The following is a 24,484-nucleotide window of genomic DNA, read 5'->3' as shown; positions in this document are numbered from 1 at the left end:
TCTCACCAGCTACTGAAGTGCTGTCAGGCAAACCCTGCTTGGGGGTGCGGGTGGGGAGCATATGGCTCTTCAGTGACCATATGGCAATCTTACTGTGGTCCAGTGGCCCAACCCAGATGCCTACATTAAAGAGAAAGGCCAGATGCTCAGCCCAATTCTTCTGCAGCTGGCAGAGACATTTCTAGATCCCTCTCTTGTTGCTTCGGAGCGCTCTATACAAGTTAATCTAACTCTTGTGTAAATTAAACATACCTCATATCTACATTTCTTGTCTTTACTAGTGTGAATGAAGACTCTGAGAGCCCCCGGCAGCCGAGACTTAATAAGCAGGTACGAAAATCCTCTCCACACTCATTTCCTGATTCCTACAGTGAATTTCTAGCACTCGTATAGATGTGGTTGCCTCCTCTCTGGTCGCTCTATGGGGCTTCCTCTACAACAACATCAAACATTGGCTAGTTGGGAAAATATAGTGGACTTGACCCTATCTAGATTGATGCTACAGTGCTTCTGAGCAACTAAGACATACCATAAACAAGGCAAAGAGTGGATTGCAAAGGTACAAGATAGAGAACTGAAAGCAAGATGGTACATATTACATACTAGCGGGGCCTGGCCATGCGTTGCTGTGGCTTATTGTGGTGAAATGGAAAAGGAACAGTTGCAGCAAATCAATTGCAGAGGCCAGCAGTACGTGCTCATGCAAACACGCAGCCTGATACTGTGCAATGTCATTGATGTGTGTGCCCGCATTCCGGGGGGGGGGGGGAATGGAAAGGCACCCCTCCCACACATCTAGGCTGGTTGGTCATGATCCTTTACCTGGGAGTAAGTTTGGTTGGTGGCAATGGGTGTCGCTTCTGAGGAAACCCTCTGAGGAGCTCGACGCAGCCATTCAAAGTATGTGACGGTTGCTGTACCGAGTTTACTCCTGAGTAATGTGTGCCTGGTTTTCTTAACTGTAACCGCAGTATTCAGGGAATGTAGGGTGCCTGGCCCCTCCCTCCCTTCCCTTGCATGTTCCCCCTCACTCTCTTCCCTCACTCACTTCTCTTCCCTTGCATGCCACCCCTCCCCCTCCCTCACTTCCCTTTCCCTCCGCTAGGGTGGGTGGGTCATATCAAGATGCTGGGCCCCCTGCCTCCCCTCCCTTGCATGCCACCCCTCACTGTCTCCCCTCTCTCACTTCTCTTCCCTTGCATGCCTCCCCCTCCGTCCCTTTCCTCTCCCTCCCTCTCTTCCCTTGCATGCCACCCCTCCCTCTCCCTCCCTTCCCTCTCCTTCGTGTGTATGTGTGTGTATGTGTTTCACTTCCACTCAAGTTACTGCCTATGTACTGTTTCCACTGCTCCTATCTGGCCATCTGAGTGAACATTCTAAGCAGCACGAACATTCTAAGGGTGACAGTTACACACAGACAGCTGCATGTCCTTCACCATGGAGTGCCAGGAAAAAGGTGTTTTCCCTGGGCCAGGTGTGAAATTTCAGGTATGTGAACATCTAAAAACACTCTCGCCTGGCTGACTATAGTGGCTGGGAATTTTCAGAGTTAGTTTTTTATATATATAGGTAAGAAACTTGGCAATTGACTAAAACCCTCTTCTCTCATAAAAAACACCTCCCTGGACTGTTCCACAAAACAGGGCTCCCAGGGGATTATGGCATGGTAGACACTGAGCTAGAACCCATGGCACATGGAAATGCTTAGGGGAGATGCTTAGGGGAACCATAGACAGTGGCAAGGAGAATATTAAACTAAAGCCTGGACAATACAGGGATATTGTTTTAGTCTACAGATTTCTGTCAAAATCAATGCCTGGCAAATTCCCACATACTAGGGCAAAATATTTATAAATGTTTTATACAAAATACTTAAGTTGCAGCAAACATCTGATGGTAGCACTCCAGTTGATTGAATGGGGCCAGTAGCCTCCTTAATCACTTTATTCCTATGCTGATTGAGTTGGGTAATTTAACTTCATTTGAAGTATATTGCTGAGCCATCTAGTGGTACAGCCTGAAGAAAGCCCAGAGCTCAACGAAAACCATTCCAGTGTATGGTCAAAGGTAGGAGTGTCATTTAGGATGAGCCTGAACCCACCTGCTTGTTTTAAAGGGTCAACTCAGCCTAATTATTGTGATCTTGAGGTCTCATCTAAACAATTACTCGTGTTAACAGAAAATAACAACAATATTTTGAAAATTAAATCTCAATTTATTAAATTAATTGGCATTGCACCTGTCTCCAGTTCTTGTTTTGTCCTTGCAATGCACAGTACTTATCTGGCCGAAGGGCACATGACATAAGACCCTTGCTGACTCTGGCCTGTGCCTGGATGGGAGATCTAATACATAAGTGTGATTGTGGAATAGACCCTACTTAAAACCACAAAACAAAAACAGGAACTTATATAACAAGAATTCTCATTTCATTATTTTCCCACCGTTTCAAAGTCAGTCTTGTGAGATCATTGGCAGTAGTAGTAGATTAATTTTGCATGTTGGCAACCAAATATTGTTTGTTTATGTTGTAGCACATCCAGTTACTCTCCTAATGGGGAGGAACCCTTTCTGAATTAAGCAGAGCCATCTCATCTGCTCCTCCCTGTATTGTTCAATAGAGAGCAGGCCAGAGTTGCCACATCTTTCCATAATTTACAGACATGAAACAATTGTTTGTTTCAAAGTTTTGATTCTGGACTATTGCTCAGAGCTCTCACTTTAGGTTTCTTTTTTAAACTGGCATCTGGTTAGTTGCATAAGCATGCAAGTAGCACATGTGGCACATGGTCTAACAAGCAAAACAACAGTAAAAGCAGTAAGTCAGTTTGCTGTTTGTTCTTACAGTTAGCAAATTCACATTCCTTTTACAGAGAAATGAAGCAGGAGAAAGTCACAAAGACTGGGGATCCAGGGTGAATAGTGCAAGGGAATAAGGACCACGGGGAAAGGGAGCTGCAGAGGACACTGACCTTGTTGCTGCTGGAAGGCCTGCCCTGTTTTCCTCTGAGTCAACCCATGGGGGGGTCATCTGAGGATAGGGTTGCCAACTTCAAGGTGGTGACCGGAGTTCTCTGGTATAACAACTGATCTCAGGTGACAGAGATCAGTTCACCTGGAAAAAATGGCCAGTTTAGGAGGTAGACTTTATTGCATTGTGCCCTCTTAAGTTCCTCCCCTTCCCAAACCCCTCCCTCCTCAGGTTTTATCCCCAAAGTATCCTGGTATTTCCAAACCTGAAGCTGGAACCCTATCTGGAGGCCACCAAAATGCTGCACTGGCATTTCATCATCGGTACTGCATCTCATACCTCCTCATCCCTTTGTTCATCCTTATTCTGTTCCTTTTGCTCCAGAATAGTCTGTATAGAGACCATGGTGGCAGGGCAGGAAATGTACTTTTAGACTATTGGTTTTCACTAACCCAGAACCAGAGAATGAGGAATTGTGTGTCACTAGGATGCTGTTTCATGTGTGCTTTTGTTAAAATCTGGGAATATACTAGAGTAGAGAGCTTACTTTGCTATTCATTATCCATAAAGAACACATGGTTTCTCTTACAGTTACATCCACGGGTGCAGAAGCCTAAAAAGAAACAGGAGGAGTCCACACTGGAAGCCAAACCAAAGAAACTCAGAGTGAAGAAGCCAGAGGTATTGAGCCCCACAAGGGAGACCACTGCCCCCACTCAGGGTAAGGGACACAACTACTAGACTACCAGGAATGTTGCTGTGTGGCACATGGAGCTGCCTTATACAGAATCCAACGACTTGTCCATCTGTAACAGATGTGTTGTCTGCTCTGACTAACAATGGCTGTGTAAGGTCTCAGGCAAATATCTGTTGTAGACCTGGCTTGTAAGATCGTGATCATTTCATTTGCCAAGAAAAGAAGCTGGGATAAAACATGTGCTTTGCAGTCATCCAGCAAATAATATGGTTCTCCAACCAGTTCCCTTTCCATTTAACTATCCTAGAGTTCAGTCCATGGTTCTCCAGTTTACCCATCAGAGTATCATGGAGAACCCTATCGAGAGCTTTACTGAAATCCAGATAACAACATCAGTGGTGTTCCTTGGATCCAGTAAGATTGTCACTCAATCAAAGAGCAAAATGAGGTTGATTTGGCAGGACTTGTTGGGGACAAATCCATGCTGACTTCATCTAGTCTTCTCAGGGGTTGGAATTCACACCCTAAAAAGGTCCTCTCTGGTGGGTTTTCAGCACGTAAGCAGTATATGTCTTCTTAGAAAGACACAAACAGGATGGAGTTGCTGGATTGCAGGGATGAGCCTTGTTTTATTTCAGTACTTTAGAAATCACCGCTCTTTTGTTTCATGGGTCCACCAGGCAAAAAGGCTTGGTGTCAATTTAGTACATCAATATAACTAAATAAATGACTGTAATGATCTTATCCAGACTTCCTGTGCCCTCACTTAGAAATGCCCACAACCCCACCAGCCATAAAGGAGCCTCTTATAAAGGTAATTTTGTGAGAAGCTGCAAGAATTGGTGGGTCAAGATGATCTTACACGTTTTCCTAGACTAAGACCTGCCTTGTGCTCGTTGTGTTGAGAATGAATGTTGCTCATTGTGGGTGGAACACAGAAGAGAAATCTAATGTATTTTACATCCAATATAAGTTTTATATTTATATGGAGGACAGGTCTATTAATAGCTACTAGCCATAGTAGTGACACAAGGGAACATCCATATTCAGTGGCAGTAAATCTTTGAGGAACAGCATAGAAGGAAACATTATGAAGAGTTCTTGATCTCTAGATCCTGTTTGTTGGCCCTTGAGGGCAACTGGTTGGCCACTATACGATATAAGATGCTGGACTACATGGACCACTGGTCTGACTCAGCAGAACTTACCTTATGTTTTTAGTATATATAGATTTTGAGAACTGCATCCTAGGGGTTAAATTAGAATTGATGGCAGCAGGTTTGTGGGTCTGAAAGGGGTTGCTACCGAATCCCTATCATGTGAGGTGACAGCAACTGAAAATGCAATATGGATGTATGTAGGGGGTGGGGGGTGGAATAAGTCCTTTGGCTGCCCGTTCTCTTCCCCATGGAATTGTCTCTTGATCTTTAAGACTAGAGTAAAACATGCTGCAATCAAAACAATTGTGGGGGTGGGGATCTGTTTCAGAGAGCAGAGTATGGGTGGCGAATGAGCTCAGCACACTATCCTGGCCCACCGTGCTTTAATTTTTACATACATTGTACAGGAATTCAGCACAGTGCAAATTAAATGGTGCCATGGTCATATCTGATTTGGCCATGGCATGCACCTCACACCCATATCATAATAGTAGTATTCTAGTCAGGATCATCCAAGAGGGAGGTGGGAACACAGGGCTGGGAAATACACACATACATGAACACACAGGAAGCTGCCTTATTCAGAATCAAATCATCAGTCCATCAAAGTCAGTAATGTCTACTCCAGGGGTCTGCAACCTGCAGCTCTCCAGATGTTCATGGACTACAATTCCCATCAGCCCCTGCCAGCATGGCCAATTGGCCATGTAGTCCATGAACATCTGGAGAGCCGCAGGTTGCAGACCCCTGGTCTACTCAGACACAGCAGCTGTCCAGGGTGTCAGGTAGAGGTCTTTCCTTTCACTGACTACATGATGCCTTTTCAACTGGAGATGCTAGGGACTGAACCAGAAAACTTCCACATGCACAGCAGAAACTCTTCCACTGCACCACAGCCCCTGCTCATCTAATGATTTAAACCTAACAATCTCCCAGGCATATTTTTAAAATCGAATTCAACCTTAAGACTGCAACAGGGCCCAAGGGCAGTCTGAAGCAGTTACTGAAGACAGAGTTTTAGGGATGGCCCCCCGTGTCGTTCTTTTCCTACTGGTGAACAGATCTTCCAGACATTGAGGCCGCCTTTTTTGGCCTCAAAAAGAACAAATTGCCTGTTTCTTTCCAAAACATCTAGTTATTAGTGCCCTTTCTCCCAAAACTCCTTGTGAGTTTACCCAGTCCCCCCAAAAACAAATCCTCGAAGCTGCTTTTATACAAGCCTTTGTTCCTAGCTGTGCAAAGTCCTATTATATGTACCTCCCCGGTTTTCCCTTTTGTCCATTCTGACTGTTTTTTGTTTTTTTGTCACAAGCTGCTGTCAAAAAAGTGAGAAAGAAGAAGGAGGAAAAGTCAGAAGAAGTGAATGAGAAGGACCCATATGCCAAATTCATTAGAGATCCCAAGAGAAAAAAGGAAAACCCATCCACTCATTTCAATGTGGCCAGGAGCCAGAAAAAGAGACAAGGTGAGGGCCCTGTCACCTCCCCTCCCCTCCCTTCCCCTCCCTTAGGCTGATTCTCCACTTAAAAAAAAACTCTGAGGCAAACCGCTCTCCTTTGAATCGCCGCTTTTGAGCGCAAAGTCTTACTGCCCACCGCAGGAACGCGCCTCCTGTCTTCTTTTTAAAAAACCCTTTTCTGTCCCCGTTTTTGCAGCAGGGCACAAGGGCAGAGGCAGGGAAGGGAGCATTTGGTGGCAACCTCTGAAGCTTCTGTCTTGAAACTGGCAGTCGCACCCCAGCGCTTCCCCCCTCCCCCATGCAGAGTGTGGGGTGTTCAAAAAGGTGCTGTTCCATACAGGAACAGAAATACCGCTTGCTGAGGGGAAAGGAGAGCGGCAGATTTGGGGTTGCTGTGCTGTCGCCACTGGCACAGTGGTGAGTGCAGCGGGACCCCACGTTACTTGCCGCAAGTAGTGCGCAACAAAAGGTAAGTGGGGAAACGACCTTAGTTGTGCATTTGTATTCCCCACCCCACCCCAGGACTGCAATCTGATTCAGTCCACAGATTCTAGTGCAATGGTTCTCAACCTGGGGGTTGGGACTCCTTTGCGGGTTGAACGACCCTTTCACAGGGGTCGCCTAAGACTCTCTGCATCAGTGTTCTCCCTCTGTAAAATGGATAAATGTTAGGGTTGGGGGTCACCACAACACGAGGGACTGTATTAAAGGGTCGTGGCATTAGGAAGGTTGAGAACCACTGGTCTAGTGGGTCCATCACTCTTTGATCTCCATCTCTATGCTGATTTTTTGAAGTGACCATCAGCTGAAAGGAAAGGACTTAATATGTGGGTGAGAAGTGGAAGCAGGGTCAAAGGTCTGCCAGAGCTGTTTCAATGGCAGCTGCCATTTACCATTCTAACAAGATCTTTGCATTGTTCATCAATGGTATTTTCAAATACAAACCTGACTGATAGGCAGGAACAGCAGTGTGTGCAAAAACAATCACCCAGTTGCTTCATCATGCACCTAAACACAGTTTGCATTACTGCAACTCTCTGTCTCCTAGCTCTTTTAGCTCTTTCTTGAGGTTATTAGTCCGTGCGCTTAACTTTTTTTAGAATACAGCAGTGGCATTTGCAAGCTAGAGTGTAGTGGAGAAAGGGCTCTTCCCTTTGTGCTGTTCTCCTATTACGAATCATCCCACATGTTGCTAGTTGCTCCACAAAGGAAAAGATATGGCTACTTTGCAGGGCAAAAAGCAACTTAGGGAAGGGCAATTTTAGTTGATCAGCAACACAAGAGGAAAGAATTAGAAACCCCTCCTGTCTTCTGCTAGTTTGCAACCTCAACAGCTACATTTTGCAAAACAAACCATGGAGGGAAAAACGTATTTCCACTAGAAATAAGCTATATATGACTGAAGGCATCATGGAGAGATTGCCCGCAAGGCCTTTTAGGAAGCTGCTATGCAAGACCACAGCCAATTGGAACTGTTAGTGCAACTGATTCCTAAAGCTATACTTTTGTAGTGTTACAAGTCCTTGGCAGTCCAAAATCAAGCTGCTTTAACATATGAACATTTTGTACTAGCAGCCACAGATTTGAGCTTGCGGCCTGTGTGCCTCTGTAGAACTGCAGAAAACTCTGTAGAATTCCCACCCTCCTTAAATAAGAAAAGGCACCTGGTCTAGTTCATTTCTTCCATTTGGTGAAACTAACAACACTCCCCAGCAAGGAAGTTCCCTAATCTACCTAGCACCATGATGGAATTGTAAGAGAATTGTGAAAATGGAAGAAATGCAGTTGGCCACACATTGCAAACTTGGGTAAATGAGAAATAAACTGTACAATCCAGGTAGCAGAGTTCACCTGTTCCAGAACTAAAGAAATACTTTTGCCTGCCTCTTACTTTTAAAGCTTTTGTTGTATTCACTCACATGGTTGTTTCTTCTCCTTTCCTCCTTTTAATTGTTGGTTTTTTCCAAACCCCAAATTTTCAGAGGACTCTGAAGAGGAGGAAGATGAAGAAGAGGAGGAGGAAGAGGTAGAAAGTGAAGATCCCCCCAAAAAGCCAAAAAGAAAGGTTCATAAAGATATTCCAGCTAGTGATAGTAAGGAAAAGAAGTTCAAAAGTAAAGGTCAGTGACAAGCTATGGTTGGTGGTGGTGGTGGTGGTGGTGGTTGTAGAGGTACTAGTAGTATATTTTGGCAGAGATATGTATGTAAAAATAGCTCTTTACAGTCTAAAGAGATAATGGAGAAAACATATCTTGTTTGTTTCTTTTTGCTGTCAATCCACAGCATGGGGACTACCCCACCCCTTTAGGGTTTTATAGGCAAAAGATGTTCAGAGGTGGTTTGCCATTGCCTGCCCACGCATAACAACCCTGGTCTTCCTTGGTGGTCTCCTATTCAAGTATTAACCAGGGCTTAGCCTGCTTAGTTTCCAAGAACTGACAAGATCAGTCTAACCTGTGCAATCCACATGGAGTTTCCTGAGACTGTAATAAAGGGTGGGGAATAAATCTAAATAATAAATAAAACAAGACAGATTACTGACCCTTCTTCCTCACATAAGCCACTCTGACAGGTAGTACATCCCCAGAATCTCAGCAGAGAAAGGTCTTTTCCAACACCTGCTAACTGAGATCCCTTTGCTGACGTGATCAGAGACTGAAACTCAGGTGCCTTCTGTGCTGTGTTGTGACACTGAGATAACCCAAATAGAGAAAAACACAAGGGCTGGGATGGATGCTGGCCCATGCTGACTCACATTTGGGCTTGAAAGTTAAAGGACATGGCAAAGGTTGTGTGAGAAAGATGTCTTTGAGGTAACACCAGTTATGCTTTCAAGCAAGGGATCCAGCACAAAATGAGCCACAAGAGAGAGAGAACTGGGTCGTTTAAGAAACCTTTAATTATCTGAAGGAGGAGTGAAGATCCTAATTAGGGAAATAATGAGAAATTTCTGGTGTACTAAAAACATATTGGTTTGGAGAACTATATTGTTGTTAAAAGAGCTAGGAATCGAGGATTCTCAACATCTTCATGAAATTCCATGGAGAGGGGCTGTAGATTCGTGATGGACAGAGCGTCTACTCTGCAGCAAATTCATTCCTCACCATCTTCAGTTAAAAGGATCTGGTGATAAGTAATGTGGAAACCTTAGACAGAGACCTTGCAGAATCACTGTCAGAGTACACAGTACTGACCTTGACAAACGAAGAGTCTGACACAATGTAAGATAGCTTCATGTGTTCAATTCCACCCTCCCACCCCCTAAAAAAAGACTTCAGGAGAAGCCCCTGCAATCATACAATGACAGGGCTTGCAAATATTTGAAGGTGGTATACCCAGAACAAAAAGGTGTATGGGATGTGTTGGGATATCTTGGAAGCCCTTGGTCCATTATTCTTTAGCTATTTCTATATTCTAATGGAGGACATCAGTATTGGGACTGGTGTGTTTGCAGACTTCATTATCTATTCCTGGTTAAATGTTGTCATTGGTAACCTGCCTATTTTGCCTCCTTAGTTACAATTTCCCCACATCATTATGACACATTAGAACACCTGCATGAGAATTCTGTGCAGCTTATGAAAAAGGTCACAGCCACTGACACTGTGACTAGGAGGCTATGAAATAAGGGGAGGGAAGGGGGGTCAATTCATCCATAGCCCAGCTCTTAGCAGTCTTGGAATTTTCCTTGAGGACTAACTTGATTCCATGTGGGACCAGGAACCAAAGTCCTTTACTCCCTCATGAGCTACAAAACTTTCAACCATTAGGCTACTGATGCACGGCCAGACAAGAACAGCCAGGATTACAGCAGCATCATGAGTCAAAATACCCTTCTCTGCTGTGGAGTGCCTCAGCTGCACCTCACCCTGCCTAATTCTCATTAGTCTCTGAGCCTCACTTGATCACTGGAAAATGGACAAAATCAGTCTGCCCTACCTCACAGGAAGAGGTACATGCAATGAGAAGGAAGGACAGGAGGTAGTTTTAAGGGCGGTGGAGTCCTCAGGTAAGAGAACAGGGATGGACAGAGATAAAATGTTAAGGCAGGGTGAGGTGCAGCTGAGGTCCTGCCAGTACATTTGGGACCAGGTTCTGAGACACCATATCTGGACTGAAGAGAGTTTCGGAGTAGGGTTGAAGTGGGTCAAGAGAAACTCTAGCAAATGGTGGTTGTCATAGTGTGAAGAGATTTACACTATGGCGAAGGTGGTTATAGAACTGCACCTAAGAAGGAACCCCTGCTCTGATAGCAGAGGATTACACAGAGGCTCTTCTTAGCTGTTATTTTGCAATCATCTCTCCTGCCCTTTCCTATAATTATCCTTCCCTCCTTCTCTTGCTTTCTTTTTGTCACAAACATACTTTGAAAGTCAGTAAAGAGCTCTTTCCGTCCTGTGTTAAGCAGCTTCCTTTTTTGGCCTCATTTTCCTTCTCAAACAGATTCTGTAGGCTTTTGTTGTTCTTCAATAACCTGCAAACACAATTGCAGCAGGCAAGCAACAAGAGTGAGCCTGCCATACCACCTTCAACACCTAAGCTCTATGGTCTGTCTCCTGCATTTTTGCTCCATTTCTCCCTTTTATTCTCATTCATTGAAACTCACTTTTATCCTTTCCTTCCTTGAGCCATCCCTTCATTCATCCTGTCTTGCCTGTTCTTCTCTTCTTTGGTCTCCTTCTACCTTCATTTTGTTCGCTATTGTCTCTTCCACAGCCCCTCCCCCCCCACCCCCTGCCGCCCTCAGCTATTCATAACACTCTAATTCTTTCCACTCACTGTGTGTCTTAATAGGAGACAAAGCTGAACCTGATGCCAAGGCCAAAACTGCAAAGTCACTGAAGAAGGAGCCAACTTCTGTGTTCCAAGTTAATGGGGACAAGAAAGACAAAGATAAGAAGGTCAAAAAGAAAGGTGAGAGTCAGAATAGACTACTGGTTAGAGTACTGGACTCGGTCTGTGTTCAGATTCCTTCTTGTTTAATGGGTGAGGCTGGGCCAAAAGGTTTCAGTGTCCTTGGCCAGCTGCTAGCCTACTGTCCCCATCCCCTGTCAATGGCCTGGGCGTGCTCCAAGACACCACAAAGAAGGAAGAGAATGGCTGCCTGTTTTAACTCCCTCCCTCTTTCATGGGGTCACTGTGGGGAAGGCAAGCAAGTCAGCCAGGGCAGCATCGCTCGGGTGGGGGCACTGTTTAGGGCTGCCGCTGCCACTTACCACCAGCAAGTTTCTTTTGGTGCTTGCTCAGCTGGCCACACTTTACCCTGACTCAGCCAGGCAGCACCTTTCATGCATGCGATTCAGCTGGGCAGTGTCTTTCATGCGTGACTCTGCTGGCTCCACAGCACCTTTGCTGCACCCCATGTGACTCAGCTCAGTGGGAGGTGCCTTTGCCCCCCGCATATTGCCATTGCCACATGGAACTTGGCCCAGACAGGGGTGGTTAAGTAGAGGAGGTTCCTTGGGCCATCAGGCCACCAGGATAGGTTATGGTGGCCATAACAGCCAGTCCACTTCTGGTGACTTTATAGGTGGAGCCTGTCATAAAATGGTAGCTTGTACAACAATTAGCTTGGATAGCCCAGGCTAGCCTGATTTTGTCAGATCTCAGAAGATAAGCAGGGTTAGCTCTGGTCAGTATTTGAATGGGAGACTTTCAAGGAATGAAAAACACCTCTGAATCTTTCTTGCTTTGAAAATCCTATGGGGTTACCATAAGTCAGCTGTGACTTAGCCCTTTCCACTACCTTCACCATAGCAACAACTGCAGAGTTTCAGAGTAGAGGCAGAAACAAACACCATGCAATATCTTTTATTAGGGCCAATATTATGTAAGCCTTTAAGCTTATCAGAACACTTCTTCAGACTACATGTTACAAAAATTAGAAGGAAGAAAAAATGTAGATTATCCAGATCAAGCTCTTGAAGTCCACCAGTCTTGTCAGCAAAAAAACCTCACAGTTCATGCTAAGATGCTAAGAAATTCAGAATTCAGATGTTGTAGATGTAAGATTACAGCACTCACATTCTGGGGAAAAGAAGCAAACAATGGAAGCTCACCTCATTTGAAAAAAAGCAGTCTAGCAAGGAAGTACAATTTCCTTACACATGGAAATATGTAGTAGCGTATATGAGAGAACAATAGATGAGATAAATTGAAAATGGTTCATGAACTATATCAAACTGAAGTTGAACTGGGTCATTATTACCTTCTGGAAGCATTGTTTTCCCAGGTTATTGCTGTCCTGGAGGCAAATCGTTCTCTTGGCTGAAATTAGGTATCCATGTAGAACAGATATTCAGTATATTTGTTGCCAACCAAAACAAACCACCACCACACAATTGTAATTTGAACTGCAGGGAAAATACTACAAGGTTTTATCTGGAAGAGGCAACTTGCAACTATCATGCAAGTGGAAACAGTCAATAGCATGATTCTTTCCCAACCTGCTGAAAGGACGCCATTATTTGTGTGTGAAGGATGAAAGAGAGAGTTTGTCAGAAATGAGCAATCATTCCCTCAGCTCCTTTCCCCACAAAGACAGCAAAGGGGAGGGTGCAGACACTGTCATTAGCTGTGAGTGTTACCCTGTACACGGAGCGTTCCTTTTCAAACCCAAACTGCACATGTGTTTATGTTTACAACTCTGTGGGAAGAAAGTGACTGAAGATAGGAATTTGGAATGGCGGAAAGACAGGTATGGAGTGAGTTGTGCCCTCTGCCTTCTACCTCTCTGCTCCCCCTACACACAAAAAAACCCTTTGGCCTCCAACCATAAAGATGACCAAAAAAGTGGTGCTAGAACACTCCCAATTTGGGTTCACAGGGGCCCTACAGGATAGCCAGGTCACATGGGGGGTACGTTGCTAAGCTGCTCCCCCCCAACTGTGCTTCACCTGAACTGTACATGGAGTTTGGAAGCAAGAACGCAGCTAAAATGCTGAGCCAGCCTGCGCAAGCTCACCCTCCCTTAAACTCCATGTCCAGTTGTGAGTGGGGCGGGCCCATACAATGCTGGGCTTGGCTTGCTCAGGTTCAGCTTCAAGTTTAAAGCTCAACCCAAGTCATACTGTTTAAAGCTCAACCCAAGTCATGCTGAGCCTAGGACTGAACTGAGCAGCCAGGCTGACCAGCTCCAGCTTTATACTGTTGGTTCTGTCCTCTTTTCCCCAAGCTCAGATGGAGTTTGGGGCGGGTGAGCCCACTCTGCCCAGCTCAGCATTCAACTGCGCCCCCTGCTCCCAAACTCCATGTAGGGTTCAGGTGGGGGGCACAGTTGGGGGAGGGGCGGTGGCTCAGCAATGCATCCCCCCCATGTGACCTGGCCAAATGGTACACAGGGCCAGCCGTTGTGCTAGTCCCAGGTGCCATTTTAGTCAGTTATGCCATAAAGTGCTGCATGAAAATATGACTGCGTGAGAGAAGCAACGTGATTAAAAAGAACAAGGAGGGTTGCAGTCCTCATGGGAACACTAGTGCATGATATTGTTCCCAGTGCTAATGTTTTGTTTTTGCATTAGCCTGATCTGCTGTTAAATAACACTGTTCTGAGGAACCAGACTCAGTGAGGGTTTGAGAGTTGACTCTGTGACCATATTCTTAGATATTATTATCAAGAATCTGACCTGACTGTTTTCTTGATCAAAACCTTTCTCTTAATACCTGCAGTTCTGAAGAATAATGAGGCTGAAGATGAATCTGATTCCAGCTCCAGGCCCAAAAAACCTGAGAAAAAGAAAAGCCCAGCATCCATGTTTCATGCTGGGGGAGAAGGCCCTAAGGAGAAAAGAACAATAAAGAAGGGTAAGAACAGCTGCAGCCCTGGCCAGAAGAAACAGAGCCCGAAGATGCTTGACAGCCAGTCCTCCTTGCAGCCCCTGGTGGCACATAAAGAAAAAGCACCAAGATGAATTTCCAAAAGGTCCTTTGCAAAGGAGACTCAAGGCTAGGGAGTGGAAGGAGCACTGTGATCCCAATGCCTAGATGAGTTTGAGGTCTTTGTTGATGCCGTCTACTCTTAAGTGGAGCTGATTTCTGTTTCTACTACTGGTTCTTGATCTGAAATGTTACTTGGGGGTTTTCAACCAATCCTGTTTCCCCTGCACAAAGGTACAAAAGGCAACTGTGTACACTTACTCACCAATGCAAGAAGCTTTCCAATGCTTATAGTGGTGGGCATGTTCACAGTGTGTGCTTGTGGGTTCATGTGCATGGCCAGTTTGCCACTTGCACATTCAAGCTTTGCCAGAAAACAAGCGGTACTGAGTTTTTTTCTTTAACCCCCCCCCCCCCCCGCCGTGACTATGTGGCTTGACCCTCAAATAACTTTGGATCGCATTAGATTGCCATGAATGGGATGCAGAATAGCTATGGAGAAAGGAAAACCTTAGAGAGACTCATTTATGAGAACTCACTACTCTGCAGTATCACTCAGGCCCTTTCCTCACAGCAAATGCATAATGGGTTGCAGTTGGGACAACTACAAGCAAGGGAGGGGAGGGAGGGAGCCCGGCATCTGGACATGGCCCACCCACCCTAACAGAGGGATGGGGAGGGGAGTGAGGGGAGGGGTGGCATGCAAGGGAAGGGGAGTGAGGGAGGGGAGGGAGTAAGGGGTGGCATGCAAGGGAGGGGAGGGAGGGGAAGGGGAGGGGAGGGGAGGCATGCAAGGGAAGTGGAGTGAGGGAGGGGAGGGAGGGAGTAAGGGTGGCATGCAAGGGAGGGGAGGGAGGGGGAAAGGACCCAGCATCTGGACATGGCCCACCCATCCTAACAGAGGGAGGGGAAGGGGAGGGAGGGTGGAAAGTAAGGGATAGGAGAGAGGGGGAGGGGAGGCATGCAAGGGAAGTGGAGTGAGGGAGGGGAGGGAGTAAGGGGTGGCATGCAAGGGAGGGGAAGGGGAGGGGAGGGGAGGCATGCAAGGGAAGTGGAGGGAGGGAGGGGAGGGAGGGAGTAAGGGTGGCATGCAAGGGAGGGGAGGGAGGGGGAAAGGACCCAGCATCTGGACATGGCCCACCCATCCTAACAGAGGGAGGGGAAGGGGAGGGAGGGTGGCACGTAAGGGATAGGAGAGAGGAGGAGGGGAGGCATGCAAGGGAAGTGGAGTGAGGGAGGAGAGGGAGTAAGGGGTGGCATGCAAGGGAGGGGAAGGGGAGGGAAGGGGAGGGGTGTGGGATGATGTCATAGAAAAGGGCAGCATCTGAAGAGGCTTTAATCTTGGGTCCAAGTAATTCCTGCTGTGTTTCATTTAATCTCAAATAGTCCCTCACTGCCCTGGTGCTCATTGTGTGTGTGTGTGATAGAGGCATGAGGGTTTTTTTAAAAAAAAACTTTTCAGATTAATTTTTTGATAGATGCTAATTTTGCACATTGCACCTACACACATGCACACATATAGCAAATTAAAGAAATTCCATCCAAAGTTTTTATTCTTTTTATTCCTCGGGATGGGCTGTGAAGTTTGAGATTAACTGTGAGAGTTGGGGTCTTGAAAGGTGCTGATAAATGAACATATGAAACAACAATTTGTCTGGGTACATGGTTGCATCCGTACTAAAAAGAAAAGAGATAGAAAGGCAATGGCTGAAAGAAGAAGCTGTACAGAAATGTTTGAACCCAGTTGTTGGCCAGCAGTGGTGTATAAGCAGCTGGATTAACACTGTAGCCCTCTAAGGAAGACTATTGTTGTTACTATGCAAGGAAGGCAATGGCAAACCACCTCTGCCTATTTCTTGCCTTGAAAACCCCATGGAGAGTTACAATAAGTGAATTCTGATAGACAGCAATCAATTGTTGTTGTTATTATTATAGTGATGTGTATGTCTGGTCACAGGTCTATCTGTCTGTTCATTGTTTGTCCTTTCTCCAAGGACCTCATATGTAGCTCTCCCTCTACTTACTCCCTATATCTTCACAATAACCCTATGAGGTACATAAGGCTGAAAGGGGGAGAGTGTCTGATCCAAGTTCACGCAGGGACCCAAGCTTTCACCCAGGGGATTTGAGCTTACATCTCCCTGGGGTTAGATGGGCACTGTGGCCACTATACCCTATTAACTCTTTCCTTGCATGCCAAATATGGGTACAACTTTAGGTCATATTGGGTTCATATTGAGCACAGCATTTTTTTTTTTTTTGCTTTCAGCTGCTGCCAAAACTGCTGAAAATGAAAGTGAGGAAGACCCCCCAGCAGAAACAGCTCAGAAGAACACCAACAAGAAAGGGAAAGGAAAGAAGTCCAAAAAGGTAGCTGCTGGGAGTGTTCATATATGGGAATCAGGAACCCCCAATACTTTTCCAGCTCTGGTGGCATGAACCAAGAGGGCATTAAGTGCACCTTCTTTGTGAGGCAACAACTACACATCTTACCTAAAACAGGAGCACTTGCAAGTTGACTGACTACAGTATATTAATGGTGCCAGCTACCTCTGTGTACTCAACAAGAAGGTTGAGAAGGGAAGGGAAACATCACTGCATATTCACATAGCCTGTTCTCACAGGTTTTTTTGCCCCACTGCTCTTTAGACAGGACTAAGCTTCTGGCCCAGGTAATGAATTTACACCTGGAGCACATCCATTGTCACCTGGATTTTCCCCATGCCTTGCCCAGGACTCTCTGGTCAATGTCAGACCTCAGGAAGGCTCTGGTCATCAGTAAATTCCCTCATTTGGAGACAGAAGAATGACAGAGAGATGAGTGGACATTCTAAATAATATTAGTGTACAAGTTGGGGACATTCAAGGAGTTGTGAGGGACATCTTATTATTCCTCCCATACTATTTTCTTTTTACCTTCCCCAGCAGTCCCTATAATCTTTCTCTTTTTCCCGCATAGTATACCTTACACCCCACTGGCAACCTTAGCTGTATGATAACTGCAGACACACACAGGAAGAAAGCAATTTGATTTAGATCCTGAGGAAAGGGTTTGCACAAGTATCCTGAACAAAACAAAAATGTTTTTTTAAAGATCTCAACGGCTGAGCACGCACAACGTTCCTGCGTGGTGGAGGCAAATGTCTACCACATCAAAATTTCTTGTACAGATGTATTTCCTCTAGCCCCACTTTCACTTTCCACTCTCTTCGCAGCAAGCAAATCCACTTATATCACAATTTTAATTTTGCTTCACTGCCAGAGCAGGACAGATTTGTCAGTGGACACAGCTTTGCCCTGGACATCTTTACTCTCACCACAGCCCGCCCACCTAGTCTTACCCCCCTACTCCCCCACATTTCTTTGCACACTTCCCTGTCGCCCTCCTCCCTGTTGCCAGCTACTTCCCGCTTCTTGTCTTGTCATATCATTTCCTTTGCCCGTGGCCTCCTCACTGCTACATATCTTTAGATCTTTAGATTTTTTTAAAAAAATCAATTAACTGTATTGATAATCAATAAATCAATGCTAACAATTTAAAAAATGTAAAAACAATAACTGTAGTCAATCAGTCCGAACACCTGATTTACCCCTGCGTTTGAAATACAAACTGATGTGTCTCCAACCTTGTAGTTTTATACACAAGCAATCAGAGATTCCAGACCACACCAGGAAAACCCATCAGTCTTGATGTTTGGGTTTACAGCATACTGGGAGATAGATGATCGTGAATCTGGGGAGCTTAGCAAATGTCAGTTCATGTTGTCCTTTTGCAGTCTGCACACTGCCATTACACCCCCCCCCCCTTCCTGCCATAAAAGATAGTGTTTGGGCGAAGTGTACGGACGCCGTATTCAAGACTTTTCTTTTATAGTTTGCCTGTTTTATATCAATGCATTGATCTATCAATAGATTGATATATCGATCTATTTATATTAAAACTAAAAATTAAATATTATATTGAAAATTAAAGCACACATGTGCGATATAAAACCTGTGGAACATTCCTCCCCCCCCCCCCCCGACGTAAGCAAAAAGCTAACTGATGGGTGGTGCCTGCCCTACTGCAAACTGGGCGGTGGGTAATAATGCAAAATATGCCTCGAAACAAAGACTCCCTGGCCAATTCTCTCTGAAGTCACAGGAGCCTTGCCACGTGTAATTGGCTATTATTTTCTCGTGTCCTTTCCATGTCTCTTATTTTTTAAGCACCTGATCTTTTATTTATGAACCTCATTTTGGGGGAAAGTAAAAAAGTCTGAAATTGTGTGTGCTTGTCTTGTGATGATCAGGGAAGAGTGTTCATGGTTCAACTCTCTTCCTTTGCTGGACACTAGAAAGAAGAGAGACCACCCTCTCCTGTCATCGAAGTGGGCAATCTGGAGGAATTTGTATTGCAACCAGCTCCTCAGGGAGTGACTATAAAGTGTCGGGTCACTCGAGATAAGAAAGGGATGGATCGGGGCCTCTATCCTACATACTACCTTCACCTTGATAATGATAAAAAGGTAAGAAGCTAAAGGGCAACTTTGCCTTGTGGGAAATGAATGCCTTGTAGATAAATCACTCTGGGAATGGACAAAATGTTTGCTAAGAGAAGTTCTTTGTGCAGTGAAGTTCCCTGACTCAATGAGGGCAGGAAAGGGACAAAAAGGAGCCAGTAGACACCTGGATATGGACAGATGATGTTTCAGTGCAGCAACAGGTTAAACAGTGAGCAGGTAGGCATGATATTTACATCTATCTGTTAGTATACATGTGAAAAATGTAGCATCCAGTTGGGCTAACTAGATTAAATGAGCGGGTCTCTAAGCAGTGTTGTTGTAGGAATTAAATGTCTTGAGCCTTCCTAACTGGGATTACCAATGACTGCACTTGGCATCAGGCATGTGTTGGCATTTTGCAAAGGTTACTTACTAAGACCCAAAACTTGAACTGGAAAGCATCTCTTCTTTCCTTTGCCTGAACGACCAGTCCAACTCTCCAGCCTCTGTTCCACGAAGACTGTTCAGCACACAGTAGAAGAAGAAGAGTTTGGATTTATATCCCCCTTTCTCTCCTGTAGGAGACTCAAAGGGGCTTACAATCTCCTTGCCCTTCCCCCCTCACAACAAACACCCTGTGAGGTGGGTGGGGCTGAGAGAGCTCCGAGAAGCTGTGACTAGCCCAAGGTCACCAGCTGGCATGTGTGGGAGTGTACAGGCTAATCTGAATTCCCCAGATAAGCCTCCACAACTCAAGCGGCAGAGCTGGGAATCAAACCCGGTTCCTCCAGATCAGAGTACACCTGCTCTTAGCCACTACGCCACTGCTGCTCTTGGCTTGAGCAGTGTGACATGAGAGTAGCCAGCTGAAGCAAGATCATCCATTATTTTTTGTGAGCTGGAGAAACAGCAGATTTCCCAGTTCACAAAAGAGGAGCTGAACTCTTGGATGAGTGTGTGGCTGTTTTATCACACTGCTTGCATGGGAATTTGTTTGTGTGTGTGCATGCAGATTTCAGCTTTGATCACTGGAACAGGGCTGTTCAAAAAGCCTTGACCACCACTGTATTTGATGAGTCTGTCTAATATGTGGAACCTGTGAGTGCATGCGTGCTTTGCACTCAAGGACTGCAGCTAGGTGAATGGATTCTGAAGCAGTTTTCCTCCTGTTTCTCATAGGTTTTCCTGCTGGCTGGTCGGAAGCGCAAAAAGAGCAAGACCTCTAATTACTTGATTTCTGTGGATCCAACAGACTTGACTCGAGATGGAGGGAATTTCATTGGAAAGCTGAGGTTGGAGCTGCCTTATCAAAATTTCTAAAATCCAGGACTCTTGTTGGCAATTTGTCGGATGTTTAGCTGATCGAGTATAGCACAGCTTAAATGATGCAGCTTAGACATGAGTGCATTAAACTTCTGAGAAAAATTTACTTTGAAAAACAGGGAAAGGATTACAAGGAAGAAAAACAACAGCTTAACTAACTCTTATTTCTTGTTCTCTCTAATTCTGGTTGCAACTCCAATGTTCCAGCCCTCTGTCTTTGCAGCCTCCAACATTCTAGTTTTCTCTTGTTGCAACAGCTCTCTTTAACAATCTCCATAACAGTACTCTAGCAATCTAACTCTAGTGAAGAAAGAAATGGAAGTTTAGTTCTGGTGGGTTTTCCGGGCTGTGTGGCTGTGGTCTGGTGGATTTTGTTCCTAACGTTTTGCGTGCATCTGTGGCTGGCATCTTCAGAGGTGTATCACAGAGAAGCCGCTGCCCGGCTTCGCTCCCGCCCTCCTCCAGCAGGGCTCACCGCCGCCGCCAGCTGCCGGGAGGAGGGAGGGCAGGCAGGGCAGGGCAGGGCTTCCCCTCTCGGCTGCTGAGCCGCTCTGTCTCCACAGCCATGGAGGCCGAGGGGGGCCAGGCGATCTCGGGGGGCCCCAACGACTCACAGCATGACCCGGGCAAAATGTTCATTGGCGGCTGGAGTTGGCAGACCTTGCCAGATAACCTTAGAGATTATTTTAGCAAATTTGGAGACATTAGAGAATGTATGGTGATGCGAGACCCCACTACAAAACGTTCCAGAGGCTTTGGTTTTGTTACATTTGCAGATCCGGCAAGCATAGATAAAGTATTTGCTCAACCCAATCATGAATTAGATTCCAATATGATTGATCCTAAAGTTGCATTTCCCCGACGAGCTCAAAGAAGACTTGGGCTAGTCACAGCTTCTCGGAGCTCTCTCAGCCCCACCTACCTCACAGGGTGTTTGTTGTGAGGGGGGAAGGGCAAGGAGATTGTAAGCCCCTTTGAGTCTCCTGCAGGAGAGAAAGGGGGGATATAAATCCAAACTCTTCTTCTTCTTCTAAACCACACCCAACTGGTTCTATGTTAGCTTGCTGTGTTTACCTCAACTCATTCCCAACACGTGAAGGGATGACCCTTGCAAAACCCTGACACAATGCCATCAAATAATATGAGGCATCCCTTGTATTACCAGGTGGTTGGCCTGCCAGTTGGATGTCTGGGAAAGACTTATGGCTGCTTCCCATTCTGGTAGCCCTTTTGGGATTCTTAAGCATTCTTAAACATTGCACAGTCTGGACTGGGGAAGTCTACAGGGCTGCTATTACAGTGTAGTTTCGTGCCTATGGTTTCCTTCAGCTGCTCCACAGTGCCACCAGCTGGTATTGCCATGCATTCCTTGCCTGGCAAATGCTTCACACTCCAGAGCAAGAAAAAAAAATCTGTTACCAACACACTGAAGCCAACTTGGTAACTTTTAATTTGTCAGATCCCCATGAATGAAGACAGATATAAAAGCTTGAGCAGTGAGCCTGCTGTGTCATCACCCCTTGTTGGGCAGACAAACTTCACAAAATGAACTGAGCCTAAGAGCAACCTGGGCAGTTTCCTGGAGGAACTGGCTGTTCAGCATGTTGATTGGCTGACCCTTGTCGTAGTCATGAAGGAACATCCCCATAAGCCACTCTCCAATTTAAAAAACATCACATGGCTTAAAAAATAAAGGTGGCGAATACAGTGGATAATTATGCAAGATGGAGGGTTTTTGTAAAAGAAAATGCAGGAGCCTGCTGGCAAAAAATTATCAGAGTTAGAGCCAGATTTAAGGGGCAAGAAAAAGCAGTGCTTGCTCCACGGCAGATATGTGTGACCTGTTCCGAGAAGGATGTCTTTCTATACTTTGTCATAATTAAGGAACTCTCTGGTGTTGTCTGGAATAAAGGAGGACATGGCCACCAGTTCCCATATAATACTTAGATGTAAGTATGATTACATCGTATGCTAAATAAATTATGACAGCCTGGTATAATTATCTTGTCTTTTGAAAAAACATTAGATATCTGCTAAAGTAATGTACCCAGATTGTTGGGGTAAAGTGTAGCCAATTGGGGAAGGCAATGGGCAGACCACCCCATAAGCATAGTCTGCCCAGTAAATGTTGTGATGTGACATCACCCCACGGGTTACTAATGACCTGATGTTTGCAAGGAGACTGCCTTTACCTAATGGATATTTTAGTTACCCCACTGATAATTTCAGCAACATTTATGGAACAAACTTTTGATTCCCAAATCTAGCAATGGGGACAAATGTTTGAGGATCCAAGGCTTGGATCAACAACCCCATTATCTAGGGCTGGGACTTATCCCTGAGAGTTTGCTAGGGTGGTTTGTGCTAAGGCCTCTTTTGACATAGAATGGAAAAGGAAAGTAACACTGGCCTCTGAGATTGGCAAGTGAAACAAGACCAGCAGATTGGCCAAGACTATCTTTTCACCTTTGGTCAATAACACATAACCTCTTGTCTGATGTGCTTGCAATGTTTCCTGATTGCAAGGACTGTGATAGTGAACGCATGCTCTGGGCCTGTTTCTTGACATGGCTGCCCTTGGCTGTGCCTTGTCAAATAATGGAAAGGAGTCTGCAGTTAGCTTCCTTGTTTGCTGTCTTGCTATTGGAACTAAACACCAGCAGATCCCATATCCTGCACTGTGTCTACCTCATCCCAAAATGCTTATTAGTACACTTGGCCAATCCCTGTCAATGCTGTTTTTGCTGTGAGGATATTTATCTGCTTCTGGAAAAGACAGTCACTTGTGGTGCTTTGTAGTCGACCCACGTGGTCAGCGTAAGAACGAGACGAGACGCGGAGATAACATCTGGTGGAGATCGCCAGCAGCGGGAGCGCGGAGCTCCGTGTTCCTAGCGAGTCTCCCGCGTGCTGGTTCCTGGCACCTTTTATTGTTATTCTATCGGGGGCGTGTAGGAGGGAGGAACGGGGGGAGTTCCGGGAGAGCGGGAGGCGGGAGGTCGGGAGATCATCATGTGATGCATGATCTCACCTGGCTACGTGCGGAGAGGAGCCGTAAGCCTGCCTGAGCCTAATCCTCACCTGGGGGCAAGACCATTGTCCCTGCGCCTCGTGACCTGAGCCTCGGTGACAGTCTCAGGACCCGTGACTCATGGGGATGAGGAGTGGGGGTGCGGGTGACCAGAAGGTCAGTAGGGGCCAGTCCGCTTGGTGCCAACGTTCTACCGCACGGGTGCTGCTGCTGGGTCAGCAGTGCATTACTACATCTCCTCCTTTTTTTACATTTTTTTAGAAGGGGACCGAAATGCTGGGGGGGTGATTTAAAGGGACGGCTTGTCTCCTCTCGCCGCCTGGTCAAGACTGACCGAGCCAAGCTTGTGTAACATTAGAACCTTTGGTTATGCGGGGGTAAAGGGGTCAAATTCGAGGGGCTTCTTACAATAACGTTACAGGCAATATTAGACACACACTGAACGTAAACAAGATCCGATAACGGCAGGGCATACAATTAAACCAATGCAGAGCCTGCACAATAGCACTCAACCATCCTCCCGGCAGCCAGCTCCAGAGGGCTGACCACCAATGGGGCAAAACATCATATTTCAGATTAGATACAACTTCTGCAGCTCAGCGTACTTTCATATAATGAATCAATTAGGGAATTATCAGAAAGATTAAAACAACACATACATGTACATTCTCACAACCTTAGGCATGATGTAATAGCAATAAGTAATCAATAGCTGCACGATTATCTAGGGTCGCTTGACGAAGTTCCTGCTGCTTTCCGGAGGCCAGAGCATCCAGAGCAATGGAGGTAGAGTTGATGGACTTCGCGATGGTGGGCACAGGCCAGCCCGGCCAATGGTTCTTAAGCAGCTGCTATAAGAAGCGAGTCCGGGAACTCCCACTAGGGAAGTTCGCGAGGGAGACAGAACTCCCGGCTTCGGAGAGGTGGCAACTGCGCACGCTCCCGGCAAGAGGGGTCGAGGGGCAGAGCGAGCCGGGCGGCGCAGGCCGGGCTCCTAGGGGTGGAGCCTGAGGCAGGAGATCGATGAGCAAAGAGGCTTTTAATTAAGGCAACAGGAGAGTCCTGGCAGGAGGAGCCGAAAGCAGGGATGTAGTTGAAAGTTCTCTCCCCGCAAGTCCAGAACCAACCCTTTGGGGAGCCAAGATGTTCCCGTGACGTCTGGCAGGGGAATGTCCTCCGCGCGTGTGCAGTTCCAGCTGGCCGAACCGGGTGAATGGGCCGGAGTCGGTTCTCAGCTCGCCTGCGTCGGCTACCGGAGATGCGCGGGCGAGGTGTTGGAGCTTCCGTGGGATTACGCGACAGCTCTTGAGTGACAAGGGAGAGAGCTGCCCGGCCGAAGGAGGGTTTGGGCGACGGGTCCCCAGTCAGCTCATAGAGCAATTTGGATGGACGGGCATTCATAAAGCAAGGCTTTGGGCCAGACTCCGCTTAGGAAGTCTCCAGGGGCTTTTGCAAACGGGGAGCAGGCAGGAGCTTAGCAGGCC

General features: G+C 46.2%; 1 protein-coding gene across 2 annotated transcripts in view; it reads left to right on the top strand.

The window, feature by feature from the left end:
• TULP1 (TUB like protein 1) overlaps positions 1–24,484 on the top strand; it is a 48,274-nt gene that overhangs the window by 4,135 nt on the left and 19,655 nt on the right. Inside the window, exons 2-10 of one of the 2 annotated variants that reach the window (XM_048498666.1) lie at positions 282–330; positions 3,563–3,692; positions 6,141–6,293; positions 8,270–8,407; positions 11,082–11,201; positions 13,956–14,090; positions 16,432–16,532; positions 18,500–18,670; positions 19,826–19,938. In XM_048498666.1, coding sequence (XP_048354623.1) covers positions 282–330; positions 3,563–3,692; positions 6,141–6,293; positions 8,270–8,407; positions 11,082–11,201; positions 13,956–14,090; positions 16,432–16,532; positions 18,500–18,670; positions 19,826–19,938 — 1,110 coding nt within the window. The remainder of the gene's footprint in view (positions 1–281; positions 331–3,562; positions 3,693–6,140; positions 6,294–8,269; positions 8,408–11,081; positions 11,202–13,955; positions 14,091–16,431; positions 16,533–18,499; positions 18,671–19,825; positions 19,939–24,484) is intronic. The other variant, XM_048498667.1, reaches the window with a different exon arrangement.

The sequence above is a fragment of the Sphaerodactylus townsendi genome, linkage group LG05 (genome assembly GCF_021028975.2).
Source record: "Sphaerodactylus townsendi isolate TG3544 linkage group LG05, MPM_Stown_v2.3, whole genome shotgun sequence".
NCBI lineage: Eukaryota > Metazoa > Chordata > Lepidosauria > Squamata > Sphaerodactylidae > Sphaerodactylus > Sphaerodactylus townsendi.
Note: the sequence above shows the minus strand (reverse complement) of the source record. Positions and strands in the feature narration are given on the sequence as shown.